The sequence below is a fragment of the Somniosus microcephalus genome, chromosome 16 (assembly GCF_052327205.1).
Source record: "Somniosus microcephalus isolate GS21.2 chromosome 16, FLI_Smic_1.0, whole genome shotgun sequence".
Lineage (NCBI taxonomy): Eukaryota > Metazoa > Chordata > Chondrichthyes > Squaliformes > Somniosidae > Somniosus > Somniosus microcephalus.
Genome location: NC_141002.1, coordinates 73,650,838 through 73,672,997, shown reverse-complemented (window position 1 = coordinate 73,672,997; position 22,160 = coordinate 73,650,838). Strand labels below are relative to the sequence as shown.

Sequence of the window (22,160 nt, the reverse complement as noted above, 5' to 3'; positions counted from 1 at the left end):
TTCTTCCCCCAACCCCCCTTAGTGTCTTGTTACGAATATACCAATTACACCTAATGACAACACTCTTACAATATGTCTTCAAAATGTGTCCATTTAGGGATATTGAATGTGTCTTGAGGTTTGTACCTGTAGTAATATTTTACTTATGAAATATAATGCATTTTTAATGCATATTGCATCTATTATTTAGCAATTACTTACGCCAGGTTCATGTTTAGAAAAATTGGATGGAAAATATAAAAAAAAGTTTCAGCCTACTTGCAAATGAATTTGAAATGGTATTCTTTGCCAAAACTCCTGTATACTGCAAATATAGTTAAATATTTTGATTACTTAAAAGCTAAGGATAAATTAGTGTAAAGAAAATGCACCTGTTAATGCTGTGGGAAAGAGAAATACATCTAAGCTTTTACCATCTGACCTAAGTTTTTTTTAAAGTCACTGCAATTCTTCACAATAGATGTCTTCTCTAAAATGCTGCTTCAGTTTTCCTTAACAAAAATAACATTGTGTGGAGTAGTTGCATTTATTCTGCAAGCTGTAGACAACAACCAGGTAATTATTGATTTGTATTTCATTTAGCTTGAAGAAAAAAGGGTAATTTTGATTATTCTTCATAGACTGCATGATCACCTTGCAAAAATAGCAGGTAAGACCTTAACTTTGTTGAACTTTTATTTCTATCATTTGATAGCCTGGCATTTGTCACAACGGCACTTTTGGCTCCAGGCAACTAAGTAGACACTACACTTACATGTACAGTACAAAAATGAATAACTGGTGAGATTAGCATCTCTACTTTGTATTTCAAAGCCATGATGTAGACTTACAACTTACATTGTGTGAGGTACTTTTAATGTTTGATCTTGGTTTTTACATTTCTTAGGAGATGATTCAGTTACAAATGAGGTTAGATGGGGGGAAAAACACTCTTTTTGTGTACAGTATCTAAAGTACTCTTAACAGCTGAAGCATAGTGCAGGATATCCATTGGCATTAGTAAATTATACCACAAGAATTGCTTTGGCTAGATCTTCCAAGCTGCAAAGTAGTGACATACTGTAAGACTTAAATTCTTCCCCCCCCCCCCCCCCCCCCCCCCCCATTTCCAATTTTTCCCCCTCCCATCCTTTCACTGGGGTATGTTTCCACAGACAGAACGTTGCCCTTGTTACCAAAGTGGCTACTATTCATGTGAATGCTGTCTGGCTGTGGAGGATCACAGCCAAACCCAATCCTGTCCACGCCCAGCATCCACACATACACTTCCAGTAGGGGATCACTGCATAGCACCCAGGAGTGGAAATCCTGGCCATTTCACCCACCCCCTCTTACGCTAATCCGTGGATTCTAAGGTCAGTTGTCGCATCCATATGACCGTCATGTCTTGGCTAACCACACAGACTGGGGACTCAGCCTGCGACCTTTCTGGTATGTCTGGCTCAAAAGCCAAAACTTTGACCCTAAACCAGTGGGATGACGGGAATTGTTTAATTCAAAATTGCTTTGTGAAATCAATATAGTTTTCTTTTCGAGGGTGTTGACTATGTTTACTACATGAAAGTTGGCTAATTTGAGGAATTTATTTCAAGGTAATGAACCAAAGTTAATTGAAAAGAAGGAATTGAACATAAATTGAGAAGAAAGACAAAATAAGAAACGTAAAAAATCTTGCAGAAGACCTAGAAGGCTTGGAAGGAAAATCACTGCATTTAAAATAAGACAGTGACCAGTAAATGACTCAAATTTCTAATTTGACCAACATTCAAGTATACATAGGCAGTTGATCATTTCCCGTTATCAAAAGCCCAGTTCTGATATGAAGTTTAGTTCCTATGTTTTTATAAATGTATGTGCTAAGTGCCTTTTTTAGGGTGTTGGTCATGACTGTGCGTGCAGGAAGTTGTCACAGGCAATCATGAATAAGAGAACACTGTCAAACTTGGATCTAATTTGCAATTACTGCTCACTGAATTTTTTTATCTGACTTTTGAAGTCTTTCTGTGGTGCAGTACTGATATTTCTGTTGCTAACCTGTTTTGACAATACTCTGTTTTATTGTAAGGGTGGTAATTTGCTTCAATATCAGTTGAACAGAGGCTGTGCTCGATATTAAATTTAACTTCTGGAATTCCATTTTTTTTAGATACATTAGAATTTGAATTCCCAACACAGCTACACTTCATACCTATTAAACCACCTCACTCCACAATACTGCAATATATGGCAATGTTTTTGGCTTGCCCTGGTTTAGTGTGTTTTGTGATTCAGGATCTGAGTACTGAGAAAATACTGAAAAATCAAAGTTACGGTTTCAACTTAATTATGCGTAGTCTGAGCAGCATGCAAGATTCATCTTTTGGCAGTAAACTTATTCACAATCTGGTGTGGTGATGTTGGGGAGCTAAATAGATGGTGGCACGTTTTGAGTGCCGCACAATGTGATAACTTTACACCCAGGACATTTTCTTCCTGCACTCCCTCCCATTTTGAAGGCTAACAAACAAGATGATGTCGGCAGCTACATGTGACCACTGCAATACCATGTCCTTTACCAGTGCTGTATAGCTGTTCTATGCTTTGTCCTTTGTTTTGCATTATAGCCATGACCCATTTCCACAGTTAAAAGAAGATAACCTCAGAAATCTACAATATAGTTGAACCCAGGCAAAAACACACAAATTTCAATCTGGCCACCACAAATCACCAAAATGTATGTTTGTAATTCCCTTTGCATTTCCTTGCAAACTACTTAATCACTTAATTATTTGATGGAAATTGTGGCAACTACATAACCCTCATGAGACAGTAGTGCTACTAACCTGTGTAGTAATACTGACGTAGATTTTAATGTTAACCGCCGAGTGGTAAACTTGCAGCAATGGATCAGCCACCCCCATTCTACATCTTACCCAATTTTTCCCTTCCATTGAAGTCGATGGAAAGGAAAATCAGATGTGGTGTGTAACGGGTGACTGACCTGCTACCGACAGTTTAACGCTCCGTGATGAAAGTTAAAACCTACCCGCTGTACTGTGTTCACATTAAGAATCTTCCATTACAATGTGTACTTTTTGTCAGATCATTTTAACAGTAATGCTGAAATGTGCGCTACCTAAATATTAGTAGAGCCAGTTTTTGCTAATGGCTGGGTGTACAGTGGGGACTGAATTGACAGCCATCTGTTATTCATCATCTAGGTGGAGCAGAAAGCATGCTTGTCCTCGTAATTAAGGGTGTGAATGTGGTAGAGGACAAGCTATGTTCATTGCAGTAGGAAAATTGGCATTCTGTGCCATTTTTTAGAGCACTGTTCTAGCTCAGACTGACGGGTTGAAAATGAAACTGAGTACATTAGATTGTTTTTAGGATGTAAACCTGGTGAAGGTGTTTTTGTATAATACCCAATACAGGAAACTTTGTGCTATCCGGCACCGACGGGACCGAGCTGTTGCCGTTCCCTCAAAACTGCCGGACAAACCAGTGTTAATGTTGGAAGTATACAACAAACACTGTTGCTTAGCAACAGCTTCTAAACAGTCGGCCGTACCTTGGAAGCGTCTCTGTCGCTTAGCAACAGCTTCAGAGAGACTTTGCAGAGCCTGACTGTTGGGGGAAAAAAAAAGCCACGAGAAGAAAAAAAACCTAACAAAACGGCTCCTGATTTTTGCCGGTGGCTCGAGCTTGCCGGACATTTAGCCTCCAGATAACACAAAGTTTCCTGTAATTCAATTTTGATAGCAAATGTCAGTAAAAAAGCTGCTTTTAGAAGTAACATGTACTGTATGTTGGGCTTTTCCAATGGTTCACCTGGTTATGATTGTGGGCAGCTGAGCTATACAGCCCAGAAAGGTATTCAGTTTGTTCTGGGCTGTGCTGAGTTGCCTGATCTTGGTTAATGTGGCAGCAGAGGCACCACAATTACTTCAGTATCCCTAATCTTGTGGGGTGTGTGGGGGGGGGGGAGGAATTGTCCAAGATTCCATGCCTGATCACTATAAAGTGATCCCTGCTGGAAATACACTTCTGTGGACATCAGGTAAGAAATAGATCAGCTCAGCCATGCCATCCGTCCCTGTGGTAAAATAACCTGCATCAGAATCTTGTTGCCAATAAAATGGGTTCTTCAAAACCTTTAAACTAATACTTAATAGTACTGTTAATTTCTTTTATAATTGTAAATTCTGTTCCTGGCTGCAAGTTAAAGGGGCTAGCTTATGTTATTTCCTGTGATCATCTCAAACTTAAAAATGCTACATTCAGTTAAGTGTCATAAAGCACTCCCCTTGGACTCTCTGTTTGGAGCTGGGTTTGCTGTAAACTGCTCACCATTCCTGTTTTCAGTCATGTAAGAAATGACTATTTTTGGTAACTAAAGCTCCTCTGAGATTTCGTCTACCTCGACAGGCAATTTCCTCTTCTATGGGGTTCAGTTTTTAAATAATCATAATAGAAACTGTTGGTTCACTTATAAATATTTTATACTTCAACACAAAGTTGATTCCTCAAATCTTTCAAATGTTTCTGCTTTCCATCAAATTTTTCCCAACAGATTTGATTCATTTCAGCTGCAGCCTGTATCTTCACATGTTTATATATCAAGGATTGACTTGATTTCAATAAATTAGTCTTTGTTAAATGTTAATCAATTGTATATTGACCTTCCCTCATTACTAATTGGATTAATTTTTTTAAAACTGTTTGGAATTTATTTGCATGTGTGATGACTAACTCCGCCCTTACCCATATACTTGAAATTGTGACGCAACACCTTTCACACCAGTTTCTTTTTTTAACAAGTGCACCCCTTTTTCTGTACAGTGGTAATTACTTTTTTTATGTAACTGCATGCTTATGCATTGAATTCACTGACACTTCTGCATGGGATTTTTCTGATAGACATTGTTCACATTTCTAGTTACTTTGATAGATTTTTGGGGGCTAATTTTATTTGATTTTCTCCATCTCTTTTGAAGGCACTAACTCTTGCCAGAGTATGGTTCCCCAGGCATCCACCCATCTTGTACCTCCCCTAAGTGGCTGTTTTTTCCATAGGTGAGCCTAAACAATGAATGTGGGCAGGGTATTCAACTGTTGGGGGCATCACAGCCAATATTGTCCACACGAGATGTCAAAATATGCACATTCCATCAGGAATCACTAAATAGGAACTAGGAGCATGATCTGTGACAGACCTTCACCCTTCCCACCCCCAACAGTTCCAGCGCAGATGCACTGAGGCAAATTGTAGTACCTGAATTGCAGCCCTGGATGAAATGAACTAGTTTAGTATAGACCTGGAATCAAGCCTTGGAACTTTTATCTGAATGTCTTTGTGCTACTTTTAACCTTAAACCATTTGGAGCTCACACATTATAGAGGTATTAATTCTGATGCATCTAGTATTGAGCATTGAGTCAGTTTTGGCAAGTTAACATTTATTTCATGATCTTCCAAAATTCTATAGACTCTGGAACAGTTCCCATGGATTGGAGGATAGCTAATGTAACCCCACTATTTAAAAAGGGTGGTAGAGAGAAAATGGGGAATTATAGACCAGTAAGCCTGACATCGGTAATGGGGAAAATGCTAGAGTCCATTATAAAAGATGTAATAGCAGAGCACTTGGAAAACAGTGACAGGATCAGACAAAGTCAACATTGATTTACAAAAGGTAAATCATGCTTGACTAATCTACTGGAATTTTTTCAGGATGTAACTGGTACAATAGATAAGGGAGAACCAGTGGATGTGGTGTATTTGGACTTTCAGAAGGCTTTCGATAAGGTCCCTCATAAGAGATTAGTGTACAAAGTTAAAGCACATGGGATTGGGGGTAAGGTACTGTCTTGGATAGAGAACTGGTTGGCAGACAGGAAGCAAAGAGTTGGAATAAACGGGTCTTTTTCCGAGTGGCAGGCAGTGACTAGTGGGGTACCGCAGGGATTGGTGCTAGGACCCCAGCTATTCACAATATATATAAATGATCTAGACAAGGGAACTAGATGTAATATTTCCAAGTTTGCAGACGACACAAAGCTGGGTGGGCGTGTGTGCTGTGAGGAGGAGGCAGAGAAACTCCAGTATGATTTGGACAGGTTGGGTGATGGGGCAGATGCATGGCAAATGCAGTATAATGTGGATAAATGCAAGGTTATCCACTTTGGTGGCAAAAACAGGAAGGCAGATTATTATCTGAACGGCAGTAGATTGGGAAAAGGGGAAGTGCAACGAGACCTGGGTGTCCTTGTGCACCAGTCGCTGAAGGTAAGCATGCAGGTGCAGCAGGTGGTTAAGAAAGCAAATGGTATGTTGGCCTTCATAGCGAGAGGATTCGAGTACAGGAGCAAGGATGTTTTGCTGCAGTTATACAGGGCCTTGGTGAGACCACACCTTGAGTATTGTGTGCAGTTTTGGTCACCTTATCTGAGGAAGGATGTTCTTGCCATGGAGAGAGTTCAGCGAAGATTCACCAGACTGATACCTGGGATGGCAGGAATGACGTATGAGGAGCGATTGGGTCAATTAGGCTTATATGCGCTAGAGTTTAGAAGAATGAGAGGGGATCTCATTGAAACTTATAAAATTCTAACAGGACTAGACAGACTAGATGCAGGACGGATGTTCCCGATGGCGGTGGAGTCCAGAACCAGGGGTCACAGTCTAAGGATAAGGGGTAAGCCATTTAGGACTGAGAGGAGGAATGTCTTCACCCAGAGAGTGGTGAACCTGTGGAATTCTCTGCCACACAGGGCAGTTGAGGCCAATTCATTAAATATATTCAAGAAGGAGTTGGATATATTTCTTGAGGCTAAAGGGATCAAGGGATATGGGGAGAAAGCAGGGACAGGGTACTGAATTTGAATGATCAGCCATGATCTCATTAAATGGCGGAGCGGGCTCGAGGGGCCGAATGACCTACTCCAGCTCCTATTTTCTATGTAAAAAGTTTGGTAGTCCATGTCTATCTGTCTATGAAAGACTTTTCAAAGATGTTTAGCTTGTTATCTTTCATGAGATGTTTGTATCTGCACATTGACCCCTGCAAGCCCAGATAGAAGCAGCCAGCATTGCTGACTGTATCCAGTTGTACCAGTATAAAATGGGTATCAAATTTAGCACCTGTACACTGCAGTTGGGTGTTTGGGATCAGGGAGTATATGGCAGATAGATTTGGATTACAACCTGGGGTCAAAATGACAAATATGAGTAACTTATTTATAAAGGACATTTTATTTAAAAGAGAGGTGATAAATTTGAATGGGAAAGAAGTGGCACTGAGTGAAAGATAAGACTGAAAGACAGCTGTTAATGGAGGAATTAAAGGAAGTGACCAGAAAACTCAGGCAATCAAGTAAATATGTCTGAACTAATGGGGACAAATGGGAGGATATGAAAGGAGAAGTTTATAAAAGGGTAGAATCCAGAAAGAAACTGTTAATCCCTGAACTATGAAGTCGTAATTAAAAATGTTCATAGAAACAGTGAGCTGCTTTTATATTTTTTAAATGTTTGAGAAGTCTGCAGATTGATGATGGCGTCTAGGCAGCCTGATGACATTAAAAGCATGATGGGTGTTGCATCTTGTAATTGCCAAACACGTTAGTGGTTTTTTTGCCACGCATTTTGATTCTACTTTACATCATCGGCCTTTTTAAGAAGGCTCTGTGCCAACCTGATTGTATTGCTAATGTGTGTTTTTCTCATCCCAGGAGACTATGATTGTGGAGATCATGTTCGTTATAAAAACAGAAATCTTTCTGTCCAAGATGCTGCTGAATATGTAACTGTAAGTTATTTCAGACTTTATCTTTTCCTTTCACATTGGCTTTTGTTTTATTACATCAATTGCTTAAGCCAATTCTCTGCTATAGAATGCTTTGTATTTCTGCAGTTATGTAACTGCTGAAGTAGTAGAAAATCAGTAACCCTTAAAATGGAAGAAAAAAATTACTGTAACCTCTTCTGCCAAATGTAGGAAGTAGAATCTACATTGCGTGACTTTTGTATCCACTCGTGAACTAATCATAACTCATGCCCATAGCAGTTCTACTTTGACACTTATTTTTTTAAATTGTAATGGGGAACCCTCTTGTGTGAACAGCCATGAAGGTTTCCTCGAGCAATTGCATGCAGACTATATAACTATGTCGGTATTAAAATGACTGCTCATGAAATTTTATTGTTCTGAATAAATGCACAGGGGTGAAAATTATAAACATTTGGATTGATGTCCCATTCAAATTAAAATGACTATTGGAAAACAGCTGCAACGATAATAATATTAACAGATTCTGTTGGTATTTAAGATTTTTTTTAATGAAATGGGCAAGTGAGACCAAGGTGAAAACATTGTGCATTAGAACTTTTGATTGTTTTCTCATGTCAAGCTGACCGTTCTAGATAATTAGCCTGCATATACTCAGTGATTTGGTCTTGGCTGTCAAAAATTGGTGTTTTGCATCTACTGTCAATCTCCAATTAACACTTTTTTAAAAGTGGAGAGGCAGTCAGAACATACACTGAGTTTGGATTTCATGTGACTGGGGGCAATGTTCATTGCTTTAAGATGCATCCCAGTGTTCCTCACAATGAAAAGATGTGCATTTTGATTTTTACTACAGTAATGTTTGGCAGTCATACAAATTCTTCCTGCCCTTCTGTTACAATGAAACGTTCAATTTAAGAAAATAAATCTCTCTCGTTTGTGGGTTTTTTGTGATGAGGTAGGGCTTCTTGATAAATGGAACAAAACAAAATCAGTGTTATTCAAGATTGGAGCTGATGTGAGAATTTGACATTTTTTCCTATCGTTACATCCACTTTCTCAGTCATTTGGCCTTTGCTCTTTCATTATTAGCAACCTTGGATTGTAATCCAGTTGTGACCATTTGCAATTTTGTGTGACTAATTCTTTGAACAAAGTTGTAATCTGTATATAGTTCATTATGCTACAATCAGTGTAGTGTTTTTAACTCGAGATTTGTTAACTCTCAGACAATTATTTTCTTTGTGTACTCATAGATTATGAACTGATTGACATGATTCCTCCTGTAATCTGCTTGTATGATAGTAGAAACCTGATATTGGTGCAGAAGTGCCACTTGGTTGTTGGTGGTGGTTTGCGGTTACTTTGAAAATTTAGAATCTTTTCACAAAGAAGTCAGTTCCTTTTGGGTATGATTGAGCAAACTGGTGTTTGTTTTTTGGTTTAAAGGGAATCCTTTTTAAAATAATTACATCCCACTTTCTGGAGAATTTTTGGGTGAGGGAGAATTTTTTTTTGGAATTCTACGTAACATAAGAAACAGGAGCAGGAGTAGGCCATTTGGCTCCTCGAGCCTGCTCCGCCATTTAATGAGATCATGGCTGATCTGATCTTGGGCTCAGCTCCATTTCCCTGCCTGCTCCCCATAACCCAGCACTCCCTTATTGTTCAAAAATCTGTCTCTCTCCACCTTTAAATATATTCAATGACCCAGCCTCCAAAGCGCTCTGGGCAGAGAATTCCACAGATTTACGACCCTCAGAAGAAATTCCTCCTCATCTCAGTTTTAAAAGGGCGACCCCTTATTCTGAAACTATGCCCCCCTAGTTCTAGATTCCCCCATGAGGGGAAACATCTTCTCTGCATCTACCTTGTCAAGCCCCCTCAGTATCTTATGTTTCAATAAGATCTGTACCTAACTAGCTAATACACATGTTGCCAATTAAATACTACCTGGATGTGGTTGATAGCCTGGTAAGCTTGATCTCTAAATTCTAAAGGTATATGCTTTATATAATTTAAAATGTTTTTCTTAATATTGATTTATACAGGTCCTTGATCCCAATCATGAAGAGAAATTTAATGGTTCACTCCAGTGGATTTTACAGAGTACAGATGACTTTGGTATAAAGTGAGTGAGTTTGTTCATTGAGGGTGGATGGATCCTAAGCCTTAAACCCATTTGCAGTTGCAAAACAAATAGAGCAACAGGGCCAATAATAATTAGGTCTTGTCTTTAATGCACAGGTTGCTTGGCAGCGACTCGGATGTAGAGGTAAATAATGTGAGTGAAGTACGGTACCTGGAATCCACCCATCCACAGATGTCATTCATCTGCCGCTTTCGTCGTGCATTTTTAACTGTACTCCACAGAATGTTTATATTCCTTGTGGGTGAGTCTCACAAATGTAATACTTTTCCCAATGCTATAAAGTAATATATCTTGTATTTGGTGCTAAAAATTCATACTATTTTTCTTGTCTGTCATTATCAGTTTAATGTGAATGAGTATATTGGATAAACTGCATTAAGGGGAGAAGTTATACTTTAAAGGCAGAAATATACAATGAGTTTTGTGGGATACCCAGATTGCATGAAAAGGCTGTCATTTTGTAATGAATAGTCAAATTAATGATTGGAACTTGCCTGCCTGACTATCTTAAAAAACATATTTTTAAATCACTTATCTTCCTTTCAAAAGTGGGCCTCAATGTGAACTTTTTTGAGCATGTTAGTTGGGGAAATGATCAACACATTTTCCAGGCTAAATTTATTGTTGAATTCATGCCATTGCATCTTTTTCCACATTAGAGTTTAGAAGAATGAGAGGTGATCTCATTGAAACATACAAGATTCTGAAGGGGATTAACAGGGTAGATGCTGAGAGGTTGTTTCCCCTGACTGGAGCGTCTAGAACTAGGGGGCATAGCCTCAGGATAAGGGGTAGCCCATTTAAGACTGAGATGAGGAGGAATTTCTTCACTCCGAGTGTTGTGAATCTTTGGAATTGTCTGCCCCAGAAGGCTGTGAATGCTGAGTCTTTGAGTATATTCAAGGCTGAGATCGATAGATTTTTAGACTCTAGGTGAATCAAGGGATATGAAGATTGGGCAGGAAAGTGGAGTTGAGGTCGATGATCAGCCAAGATCTTATTGAATGGCGGATCAGGCTCTGGGCGTATGGCCTACTCCTGCTCTTACTTATTATGTTCTTAATAGGTTCATACACTTGCAGAAGGGACTGTTCCCTCCACGACACCCTGGTCTGCTCTTCAATCACCCTGCACCCCTTCCCACACAAGCTTCCCCTCCAAGCGCAAGAGATGCAATACCTGCTCTTTCACCTTCTTTCCCACCATCCAGGGCCCCAAACACTCCTTCCAGGTGAAACAGCGATTTATTTGTACTTTCAATTTGGTATACTGCATTCGCTTCTCACGAGGCAGTCTCCTCTACATTGGGCAGAACAAATGCAGATTGGGTGATCGCTTTGCTTAACACCTCCATTCAGTCGCAAGCGTGACCCTAAACTTCCAGTCACTTGCCATTTTAATTCTCCCTACTCCCACTTTAACCTCTCTGTCCTCTGCTTCCTACACTGTTTTAATGAAACTCAACTGAAGCTCGAGAAACAGCTCCTCATGTTTCAATTAGGCACATTACAGCCTTCCGGATCCACATTGAGTTCAATAATTTCAGATCATAACCACTGCTCCCATTTTCTCGGGCAGCAGGTGCCTTCCACCCTATCACAGACCTTCCCTTTTGTTCTTTCCTCTCCCCCACCCTTTCCCTGCCTCTACTTGCTTAAAAGTTGTTACATCTCTAAACTTTTTCCAGTTCTGACGAAAGATCAACTATCTGAAACGCTAACTCTGTTTTTCTCCAAAGATGCTGCCTGACCTGAGTTTTGTTTTTATTTCACATTTCCAGCATCCGCAGTAATTTCCTTTTATTCTTGGCACTGTTGTCTCTCTGGATAAATCATGAGTTACTGAACTCTTACTAAAATTAACTGTTAGTCCAGATTTTTAAATAACCAATACATTTTCTGGGTTACAAATCCTACCAAGAGGTGGTTAACCACATGCACTCTTCTCTGATGATGAGCGTTCCTCAGAACTAGTGACTGGGAATGTGCATTTTAGATTTGCTTTTCAAGCTTCAAAAGTGGCAGCAAAATTCTGTGGCCTAAAAATAATTTTTTTTTATATTTTAGAAATTTTTACTCATTTGTGATGTCAGTGCTGAAGCAGAACTCATTACTTCTGACATCTAGTGACGATAAGCAGCCTTTCCCCTCCCGAAGGCTAAGTGTGGTAGATTACATACAGAATAAACCACCTCCTACTCTGTTTCCATCCCCAACTGCACCAGTATGAATTTTTCCATTTCCCATGGCAACAAATGGGCTTTCAGTTAGACTGCAAATGTTACCAAATGACCTACTGAAGGACTTTGCTCAGTAAAAACTGAGTTGCGACTGACCAAACTAACTTCACATAGGACTGTTACAGGAGTTGAAGGGACCATAATGCCCGAGTCCCCAGATATTCAGGAACCATTGCCTTTCCTGTTTCAAGAAAGCAGTACTGTACCGTCTTACAGAAACTACTTGTGCTGCTCTGTCAGATGTCACGTAAAAATGGAGCTTGTGAATTTATCGACAGTTTATAAGACCAATGAAAAAGTGTGTCTCTGATACCACCAGAATAAGTCAGGCAGCTTATTTCTAAGTGCAGCTGATGGATGGAACCATGCATTTGGTATTGGCTGCAGTTATTAACTTAAATGCTTACGGTGTTTACTTATTCATAGTTGTCTGAGTTGTTTTAAGTGTTTGTACATAAGGCAATTCATAGTCTAACACAACTTTTTAAATGGTAGATTGCTGAATTCAAAAATACATTTAAGATACTGGCTGTATATTGCTTTTTAAAATTTAACAGGATATTCAGGTTTATTGGACCACCTTTGATGTTAATTGGTATTTATTTGTAACACTTGTAGGTGTGGGAATTGTGTGGGGAGTGCTTCATTACATGAAGTATCGTTGGCGGAAGGAAGAAGCAGAGACCAGACAGATGTATGACATGGTGGAAAGAATCATAGGTACCCAGCACTTGTTTTTGCAAATAGATTGTGGTTAAAGGCTAGTGAAAGTCGCTAATAAAACAAATTGATACCATGGCCATGGTTTTCAATTTCTTATCCAGTGTCTATTTAGATTGTGATATTTGTACTGATAAAGTGCTTACTAAATAAATGGCGGCTGACGCTGCTTGATTTTTTGTTTAGATGTTTTAAGAAGCCATAATGAAGCCTGCCAAGAAAATAAGGACTTGCAGCCCTATTTGCCTATTCCCCATGTACGTGATTCTCTAATACCCCCCCAGAATAGGTAAGAAAAGTTAATATTATGGAACAGATATTGAACCTTCAACTAATACAATAGTTCAAGATATGTTTTCACTGCACTTCTGCAGTAAGCAATTTTTTATTTGGAATTTTGCAGGAAAAAAATGAAAAAGGCGTGGGAGCGAGCTGTAGTTTTTGTTGAAACCAATGAGTCCCGTATTCGGAAAGAAACTCAAAGAATAGGAGGAGGAGATTTCTTAGTTTGGAGGTGGACTCAACCATCTTCAGCTTGTGATAAAATAACAGTTGTGCCATCCAAAGTATGGCAAGGAAAAGGTATGAATTTAATGTGTATTTTTATATATATTTTGAAATTCTCCATCTTTTTAAGTAAATGCTGACCTGTCTAACTTTGCCTTTAGCTGGTCCTCTTGGCATGGTTCGTATAGCTGACCACGTGGTTTTGTGCTTCACAGCACTAATATGGTTAAGAACACGTTGAGCAGATTCATTTTGCATAAATAGTTGCAAATTGTTGGTTTTGAAACTGGATTGCAGTTTGTCTGTAAATGTGAAGTGCATGGTGCTCCATTTCATAGCTAACTTGGTATGGGCGTTAATCGTATGGATATTCCCTATCTTTTTTAAATATTTGGTGTGACACATATCTGTTCATCCAGCATATGCACCCTAACCCCATATTTCTGTGTTGTACTTAACAGGCTTCTGTGAAATGATTTAACAGAAAAGCTTCCCCATATATCACTGGGATCAATTAGTAACTGGAAAGATGAATTCTTCATTCATCCTCCACACACCATTGGAGTTAAGCCTAGCTTGGTTTATATCTGGAGAACTTGCTTGTTTAAATTGTACATAAAAATGTCATGAGTTTGCAGATTGATATTAATGAACGTGGTCTGTAAAGCTCCAGGACCCACGCCAGTGTACCAGTTTGTTTTCCCCCAGCTTAAAAGGCTATGTTCTTCCCCAGCTAAAAATGGTACGTTTCTACCCCTTTCATTGTACTGTTTACTGTTGGATTTGGGGCAAGGCTCCTGCCTCTCCGTAGATGTAGATCAGATAAGATGGTCCTTTATGGTTGCAGATTTGGTTAACCCCCCCTCCCCCCAACTCTCTGCATCCCAGGAATTGGGCATTGGCACTGATTGGTACAGATCAATGCACCTGCAGAACAACAACAAAAAAAGTACATGTTCAAGATGGGCCGTGCATATGAATAAAGCAAAAAATAAATTGATCATGATCTTGGCCTATTTACAGGCTCCACTTTTTAAACAGGCAAAACAAACCAGTACAAAAAAGGGACTGGGGCACAATGTTTGGGGTTTTTACACTTCTCACTATTTCTGCCTCATCCCTTTCCCTGCTAAAAGCTTGGCTGTTTGTCATTTGGTATGTCTGGCAGTGATCCATGTAATAGGCTGTCTGAATCAAAACAAGTTAATCGCCTTCACAGTTGGGACAGTATATTGACATGAATTTCTGTCAAAAGTTTGAATGCTGTGCAAAATATAACAGCCCATTAATGATTATGGCTGGATGAGCTGTTGCCAAAACATGACGGTGCTGCTCACCACATTTGCTTTGGGTTCTCCGCCACCACCTGCAAATAGTGGCCAAGTTAAATGTGTTAATCAGGGCAAAATAGAAAATTTGATAAAAGCAGAATTTGACTGCAAGTTACTGATCTGAATGGATCAACGCTTTCTCAGTTGGGTGGTAATAAAAACTTGCTAAGCTAGACTATATCAGGGAATGCTAGCCCTAAACAGTGGGAACTTGTGGGTGCCTATTGTGATACATGCCAAAGGCAAGATTTCCCCAATTGCTCCAATGACTGAGGTATTGAATTAACTGACATCCTTTCAGGCAGGCAATATTCAACAAAAAAGATTCTGCTGAGATTTGTAAAAAGATTGAGAGAATCCAGAGTTGCCCTGAAGTCTCCTCTACCAATGGGGCCTTTTGGGTCACACATAGTGTAAAACCACAGGTGAGACCACCAAAGCCATGTCTGCTAGCAAATGCACTTCTATAAAACCTGAATCAGTACCCCCAGCCGCCACCATCTTATCTGGAGGAACAGGTTAAGCCAAGACAACCCATGTGATCGCCATATCTGAAATGAAAAGAAGGACTTGCATTTATATAGCGCCTTTCATGACCTCAGGGCGCCCCAAAGCGTTTTACAGCCACTGCAGTACTTTTGAAATGTAGTCATTGTTGTAATGTAGAAAATGCCGCAGCCAATTTGCACACAGGAAGGTCCCACAAACAGCAATGTGATAATGACCAAATAATCTGCATTGGAGTGTCGGCCTAGATTTTGTGCTCCAGTCTCTCGAGTGGGAATTGAACCCACAACCTTCTGACTCGGAGGTGAGAGTGCTGCGGCTGATTGAAAGTGTGGTTGATGAGCTGGTAGAGTAGGGGTTCTCCCCTTCAGCGATCGAGTCTTGGTTAGTTTATCCAGTTATAGAGCCTATAAGACACATTGGTGGAAAAAATTGTGCAGTTATGTTTTGTAAAGTTGGTTAGTCCTATCACGTGTAATGTCCTTCATATTGTGGAGCACCTCTGGCATTAATGTGAAATTTATTGAACACCCAGTTCTGTTTGGTTCATATTATTTCAGGGTAGTTTTGTGTGCGATAAACTGCAAGATTAACTTTAGATTCAGCTCAGAGTTTGTGTACTACAGGAACTCTCGATTTACCGTCACCTAAATAACCGGAAATCTCTGTTAACCGGCAAAATTCAGGAGTAGGTTCAGGTAAGTTTTACTTCATATTAGTGGCCATTCCTAGATCTGTGGCTGTGTAACCGGGGTTCCTGCACCTGTTGCTAAGCAACAGGGACGCCTGGATCTTGTGGCCGGGGTTCCTACACCTGTTGCTAAGCAACAGGGAAGCCTAGATTTGTTGCTGTGTACGGAGCTCTCGTACCTTTTACTATACCTCTCTGTAATCCGGACTTTTTGATAAACCGGCACCACACCGGTCCCGTCGGTGCCGGATAAAAAAGAGTTTCCTGTACAAGCTTTTGTTGCTCAGTCATATTTGATTTTGTATTTTAACCAGGGGTTCCTTACAAATCACCAAGTGTTTACTAAAATTGCTTCCAGGAAATAGTTATCCAAAAGTTTTATATGCCAGCACATCAATTACAAGTGGAGCGTTGTTTTAAATTTGTAGATTCTCAGATAAATTGCTTTGTGTCTGTTTAGAAGCAATTTTGGAAGTCTGAATTGTTTTTTATGGTTGAGCGACCCAAAGCAAATCAGTGATGAGGCAGTGGATAGCTAAGTGGATGGTGGAATACAATCTGCACTGCTACCATCTTGTAGGGAAGAATCTTTGAGCAGGTTAAATGTCATTCCACTGCTGTTTCTTTGGCATTTCAATCAAGTTGCAATTATATTATAGTAGATATAAGACTGCCACGTGAAGTAATGCTCACATGTTTACTTAGCATTACTATCTAGATTTGAATGCATATGGCAATGTCATTGTCTGGTCTGTCCTGGCGTTATGATGCTTCTGTAGGGGCATCCCTCCTGTGAATTTGGGCTACTTTGGTACGCTGCTACATTATGTGGAGAAGAAAGATTGCCCATCTTGTGGGATTTTCATTATTTTTTTTGAATGATGCATCCGCCACACACTGCAATCCCACTCTGCCATCTCCATGTCCTGCAGTGCTGTAGTTTTTTTTGGGACTAAGGGCTTGGTAGTTAATCACTTCCATTTTAGCTTCAGGTCAAAACCAACTCAATGGCCCAGGTCCTGGAGCTTTAGAGGATGTGGCAGTAAACAAGTACCTGACACTGTTCACCTACAATGTCATGGCAAAATGTTTTGTGTACACTAAGCAAGATGTTTTCCCAGAGTTAATGAAGCTAGTCTTGACTCCTCTGGTATGTGGCAGATGCAACAATTTGAATTATGAAGTTCTTATACTAAGAATATCATTTAGCCTTTATTTTTGTTTTCTCCCCTCAAGATGATTTGTGCTAGAGTACAGTCGGCATTCTGGTACAGTGGCCATTCTTCAGGTTCAATTTATAGCAGTTGCAGTGGTGCCATGTGGAGTAATGTTTGCATGTGAGCCTTGATGGCAAGTAGCAGCAGGTATTTTGACAATGGGGTGTGAGGGACATTGCAGGCAGATCTGCTCCTGCATTCATCTGATGTCCACAAGAATTTAGTGCTGTGCAGCAATAGGGCATGGAAATCCTCAGATCTCTCGTACGCCAATTGAGGCCAGTTACAATGACCCTGTACCACAGTGGCTGAGATAACGAACTCAGCAGAGACCAGGAATCTTCAGGAGCACACCTAGCAGTGCACTGAGTCATTGGAACACAAGTTCCAAACAAAAGCTTTTTTTCTTGGCAAATGAACTAATTTAAATCGACTAATTTGAAGGCGCTAGAGTTTTCATAGTTCTTTGTACCGCTGGATGCGGTTGGTTTTTGTAGAAAAATATTTTGACAAATCATGTGTTTTTAGTGTAGCTTTAAATAAATTCTGAATTTCTTTTGTGCAGCTTTCCACCTTGATGGTAGAAATTCTCCACCTAACAGTTTGACACCCTGTTTAAAGATTCGCAACATGTTTGACCCAGTCATGTAAGTACCTGATGAGTTATGGTGATTCTACTGAATTGTGCAAGAATACTGCAGTCTTCCAAGTGATCAGAGGTGTACCAGCATGTTAAAGATGCAAATGTGTAGCCAGTTTTATGTTGTAAATTTTAAAAAATGTTTGCAAATTGTAATTTTAAAGCTTTAGTTCTATTATTTGACTTTGCAACTATTGAAATTTGTACAAGTTGTTCAGTTTAGTGTTTAACTGTCACATTTTTATCTGATTATCAAAAGTTATGGAGTAATAGCAAGTTCAAAGTCAGTATTTCAGGTTTCTGCTGCTAAGTTGATTTCTTCTCAACCCAATTTCATTAATGTATTACCTTTCTAATGCGTGTTATTAGTACAACAATACTTTTGCATTGGAGTGGCAGGAAGTGGGTTTGTAGCTGCATTTCTGAACCCTGTCACTAATTTGGATCAGACGGAGGAAAGGGATAGACACACCGTCGTGATGATACTTAACATAATCAATGTAATTAATCATTTTATAATCCACCAATCAACTAAGCATTGCTTGAAAGTTCTTTATTAGCCATTTTGTTTAAATTTATGACTTAAATTTGAAAGATGAGTTGCATGAAGTTTTTTTTCATTGCTCATTCTGTCGTGTCTCCTCTTTAGTATTTTGTGATTTCCTGATTGGTTAAAGGATGCCCAAGTAAAATTATGCTCTGTGCTTTCAATTTCCAGTATCGGTTCTTTCCGAACTCTGTTATACTCCCAAATCTCAAAGTAGGGTTCTTTTAATAGGCCTACCTTGATTCACACTAGAATGGTACCAAATTAAAGGTACAGTAATAGTGCTGGATTAGTGGGCCTGCTGCTCCTTTAGTTTTTCTAATGTGTGCTAGTTTTCTACTGTGTGCTAGCAAGAAAATCAGTCCAGAGATTGAAATGCGCAAATGGAGAAAAAAGATTTGGAAATATACCTGAATTGCGCAAAATGGTCACATTTTTAAGTTTCAGTAAAGAAGATATACACCTAGTTAAACCTAATCTGAAACTCCTATCTGTAGGAAGATGTGATACATATATGGGATTGTTCATGCCAAGCCAATCATTGCAGAATCTAAATTTAGATATTCATAGATCCAGAGATGAAAGGCCAGTGTCTGTCACCCAGTTCCCTGAACTAATATTTTTGGTTACCTTCTATTGTACTTAATCTATACTTTTTCATTTACTTTTTAAAATATATATTTATCATTAATTCTTTATTTTTACAGGGAGATTGGGGATGACTGGCATGTTGCAATTCAGGAAGCAATCCTAGAAAAATGCAGCGACAATGAGGGAATTGTTCATATTGCAGTGGATAAAAACTCACGTGAGGTTAGGAGTACTACCTTTTTATATGCAGATATTCTGATTTCATCATCTTGATGTCTGACTGTGCCCTGAACTGGTTTACTTAAAGTCTGAGAATTTTTCTTGTAATTGATGTGGTTTCCTTGTTTTTGTTCACATACAGTAATTTCCTCTGTTCTTTCTGCTGCAGGGTTGTGTGTACGTAAAGTGTCTCTCTCCAGAATATGCTGGCAAGGCCTTTAAAGCACTTCATGGCTCATGGTTTGATGGTAAGATGCTTCAAAATTGCTCGTGCATATTTAGGTTTCAGATTTTTTCAGGTTCCAAACTACAAAATAACTTGCTGAATTCAAAACAGGAAATTGTAAAAACAAAACCTGGCTTCCAATTCAGCATCCTATTCGAATCAACAATTAATGCCAGGAACTTTTCACAAGGAGTACAAATTAACAGGCAAACCAGTCGTGCTCTGTTCACCCTTTTTTATTGCTTTTATATGTCTGCTAGCAGCCAGTTGTATTTGGGGGTGGAGTGGGGGTTTGCATTGCTCTTTGGAATCCAGTACACTGCTACAGAAAGCATGATGCAAGTTTACTTTTACAGTCCCACCTCTTGTAAGTTAACTATCTAGCCATGCTGTTGTGTGGAAGTGTCCTGTTCAGGCCTGGTGCTTTCACATTGAAAGACGGGCATTGCCAGAATCTACTTTTGAGCATCAATGGGACAAATACTACCTTTTTAAAGTTTACTGAAACTGTTGCTTTTTCCTTGGATTGCAGTATATTGAGGCAATTAGGATTAGTATTTTTTCATTTGAAAAAGTACTTTAGTTATGCTAACACAGTTCCATTTGTGTTTGTGGGTGGTAGCTGTTTTTTAACGCACGATAAAAGTAGCAGAGATGGTAAAGCTTTTTGTGGTCAATTGCTGCTAATTGTTCAATAATGCACAATTCACGAGAATGTATAATTGCTCTTAAATATATTGTAGTGAATATAATTTTTTTTTTGCATAATGCTTACTTAAGTCGTCATTTAATTAACCTTTTTTTTGGTTTTTCAGGAAAACTAGTGACTGTAAAATATCTGAGACTAGATCGTTACCATTATCGCTTCCCTCAGGCTGTCCATTGCAACACTCCCTTAAAGCCATCAAATAGGTACATGAATTCAATGTCGCACCTGCGTCTTCTGACCAACACAGCTAACTCACAAGGAGCCTCATGAGACCTCTCCTTCCCCTGCCAGTACTGTTATACTGCAGCAGGAGAAGTCCTGCTTGAATGCTCTGTCTTCCTTTTTATTGCTTTTATATGTACACTTTTTGTATTATAAGGAGTGCATCTTTTGTGTCAAGATGCCAGGAAGCTGGAGAAAATTTCCAAAGGAGCTATCTGTAGCATTGGTGTATTGGGGTAAAAAGTAGTGGTGTAGAAGTAAAACAAGGTATGGCTTCCATACAACAATTATTAATTCTTAAGCTATGGACTGGGCATGAACAGTTTTGTTTACTGGAACTTGAGAATTATATTTTTTAGGTATATTAGACGTTAATCACGTACACTACGGTCCAATCAGTATTTGACCACAGAGCTATAGGAGAGGATATCAACAGGTCTGACTTAACTGCTCAAAACCTTTTGCATTTTTGTACTATCGATTTGCAGTGGCTGAATGTAAATTTGTGAGAGTAATTTGGCACAGGACAGTCATCTGATAGCTACAGATAGCATTGTAGGGAAACTTTTTGGGTAATAGCAGGGAGAAAGTACACATAAAATATAGGGCACATTTCAACAGAGCTGTTTTAAATTAACTTGAACACCAATAAGGACAGCTTTATGGTGTAGCTGTCTGCTTAACAATAAGATCTGATTTTATTTTGTGCACTAAACATGTCTGGATTAAATATGGATTAAAATAGTACTATCATGCAGAAAGGAGAAAACCAGCAGTGTTGTGTGAAGTGTCATAATTTGCAGATTGACAATGTGCAGGTTACTCTAAAAAAAAAAAAAAATTAAAAAAAATAATGCAAAACAAAATTTTTACTTATATATTTTGGTCTGTCCTTCGTTAATAAGTAAATATAAGCAACCTGAATGATGGAACCATTTGCAGAATGAGTAGTTTTACACATTCATTAATCCTGCTTTTATTCACTGCTTATTCCGAATTTAGGTCGTAATCTGCAGTTAAGAGCGTTTCAGCATGGAATTGCACAAATGCACAATTTACTCAGAGTAAACATGATGCACACTGCCTGCAGCAGAGCCTTACTGTGCCTTACCTTTGTGTGCTTGATACAGGCACTGTATTGAACAGGAATGTTTAATTCCAAGTTTTAAAATGTTCCACTTAGAAAACTAACCAGTTTGTTCTGTACAGCTTTTTGTTGCACTTTGGTTAAAAAGTTGTACTAAAAGTAAAGCAAAGGAATCTTGCTGTACCTTGTGTGCATCGTGTGATGGTGTTGATATTCATGTTTTTGGGCCAACCCTTGGTGCACCTGATTGTTGATCTGTTGTAAGAGTGAATGTATAAGTGGATGTGGCATTTTTTTTAAGAAAAGGGGCACCGCTTGATGCAGATGCATCTTTGAATTTTCCAGCTTCTATGATGTATTTCATTTTATGTAAACATTGTACATTTATATATTGTAATATGTACCATTATGCAGCTTATTTTGCTTATAACTGTTAAGATTGACAATATCCCTACCTGCAAGACAGATGGGAAGGTGTATAATATCCATAAGTTTGAAAAGTTCAGATGTTTAATGTAATTTGTCATTTGTCTTGTAAAAACAACTCTAATTAAAGGTTTACTAGGGGTTTTTAAAATGCTAGTATTTGCGTCTATTTATAATCTTGATGTTTCAGTTGCTACGGTTATTAAGGTTTTATATTATCTTGCCTCAAGCAACTGTAAAGTGAAACATTTCTGAATCATTATCCAGTTTTGAACAACTTATTTATAAAAGCAAAATACTGCGGATGCTGGAAATCTGAAATAAAAACCGAAAACGTTGGAAATGCTCAGCAGGTCCGGCA

General features: G+C 38.9%; 1 protein-coding gene across 1 annotated transcript in view; it reads left to right on the top strand.

Annotated features, from left to right (window-relative positions):
• The window catches only part of lemd3 (LEM domain containing 3), a 58,288-nt gene extending 36,338 nt beyond the window's left edge, over window positions 1–21,950 (top strand). Inside the window, exons 3-13 of the mRNA XM_086009266.1 lie at window positions 583–649; window positions 7,713–7,789; window positions 9,820–9,899; window positions 10,016–10,161; window positions 12,778–12,879; window positions 13,066–13,168; window positions 13,283–13,461; window positions 17,698–17,779; window positions 19,027–19,132; window positions 19,299–19,377; window positions 20,171–21,950. Of these exons, the coding sequence (XP_085865392.1) occupies window positions 583–649; window positions 7,713–7,789; window positions 9,820–9,899; window positions 10,016–10,161; window positions 12,778–12,879; window positions 13,066–13,168; window positions 13,283–13,461; window positions 17,698–17,779; window positions 19,027–19,132; window positions 19,299–19,377; window positions 20,171–20,334 (1,185 nt within the window). The 3' untranslated portion in view covers window positions 20,335–21,950. The remainder of the gene's footprint in view (window positions 1–582; window positions 650–7,712; window positions 7,790–9,819; window positions 9,900–10,015; window positions 10,162–12,777; window positions 12,880–13,065; window positions 13,169–13,282; window positions 13,462–17,697; window positions 17,780–19,026; window positions 19,133–19,298; window positions 19,378–20,170) is intronic.
• Window positions 21,951–22,160: the final 210 nt, after the last annotated feature.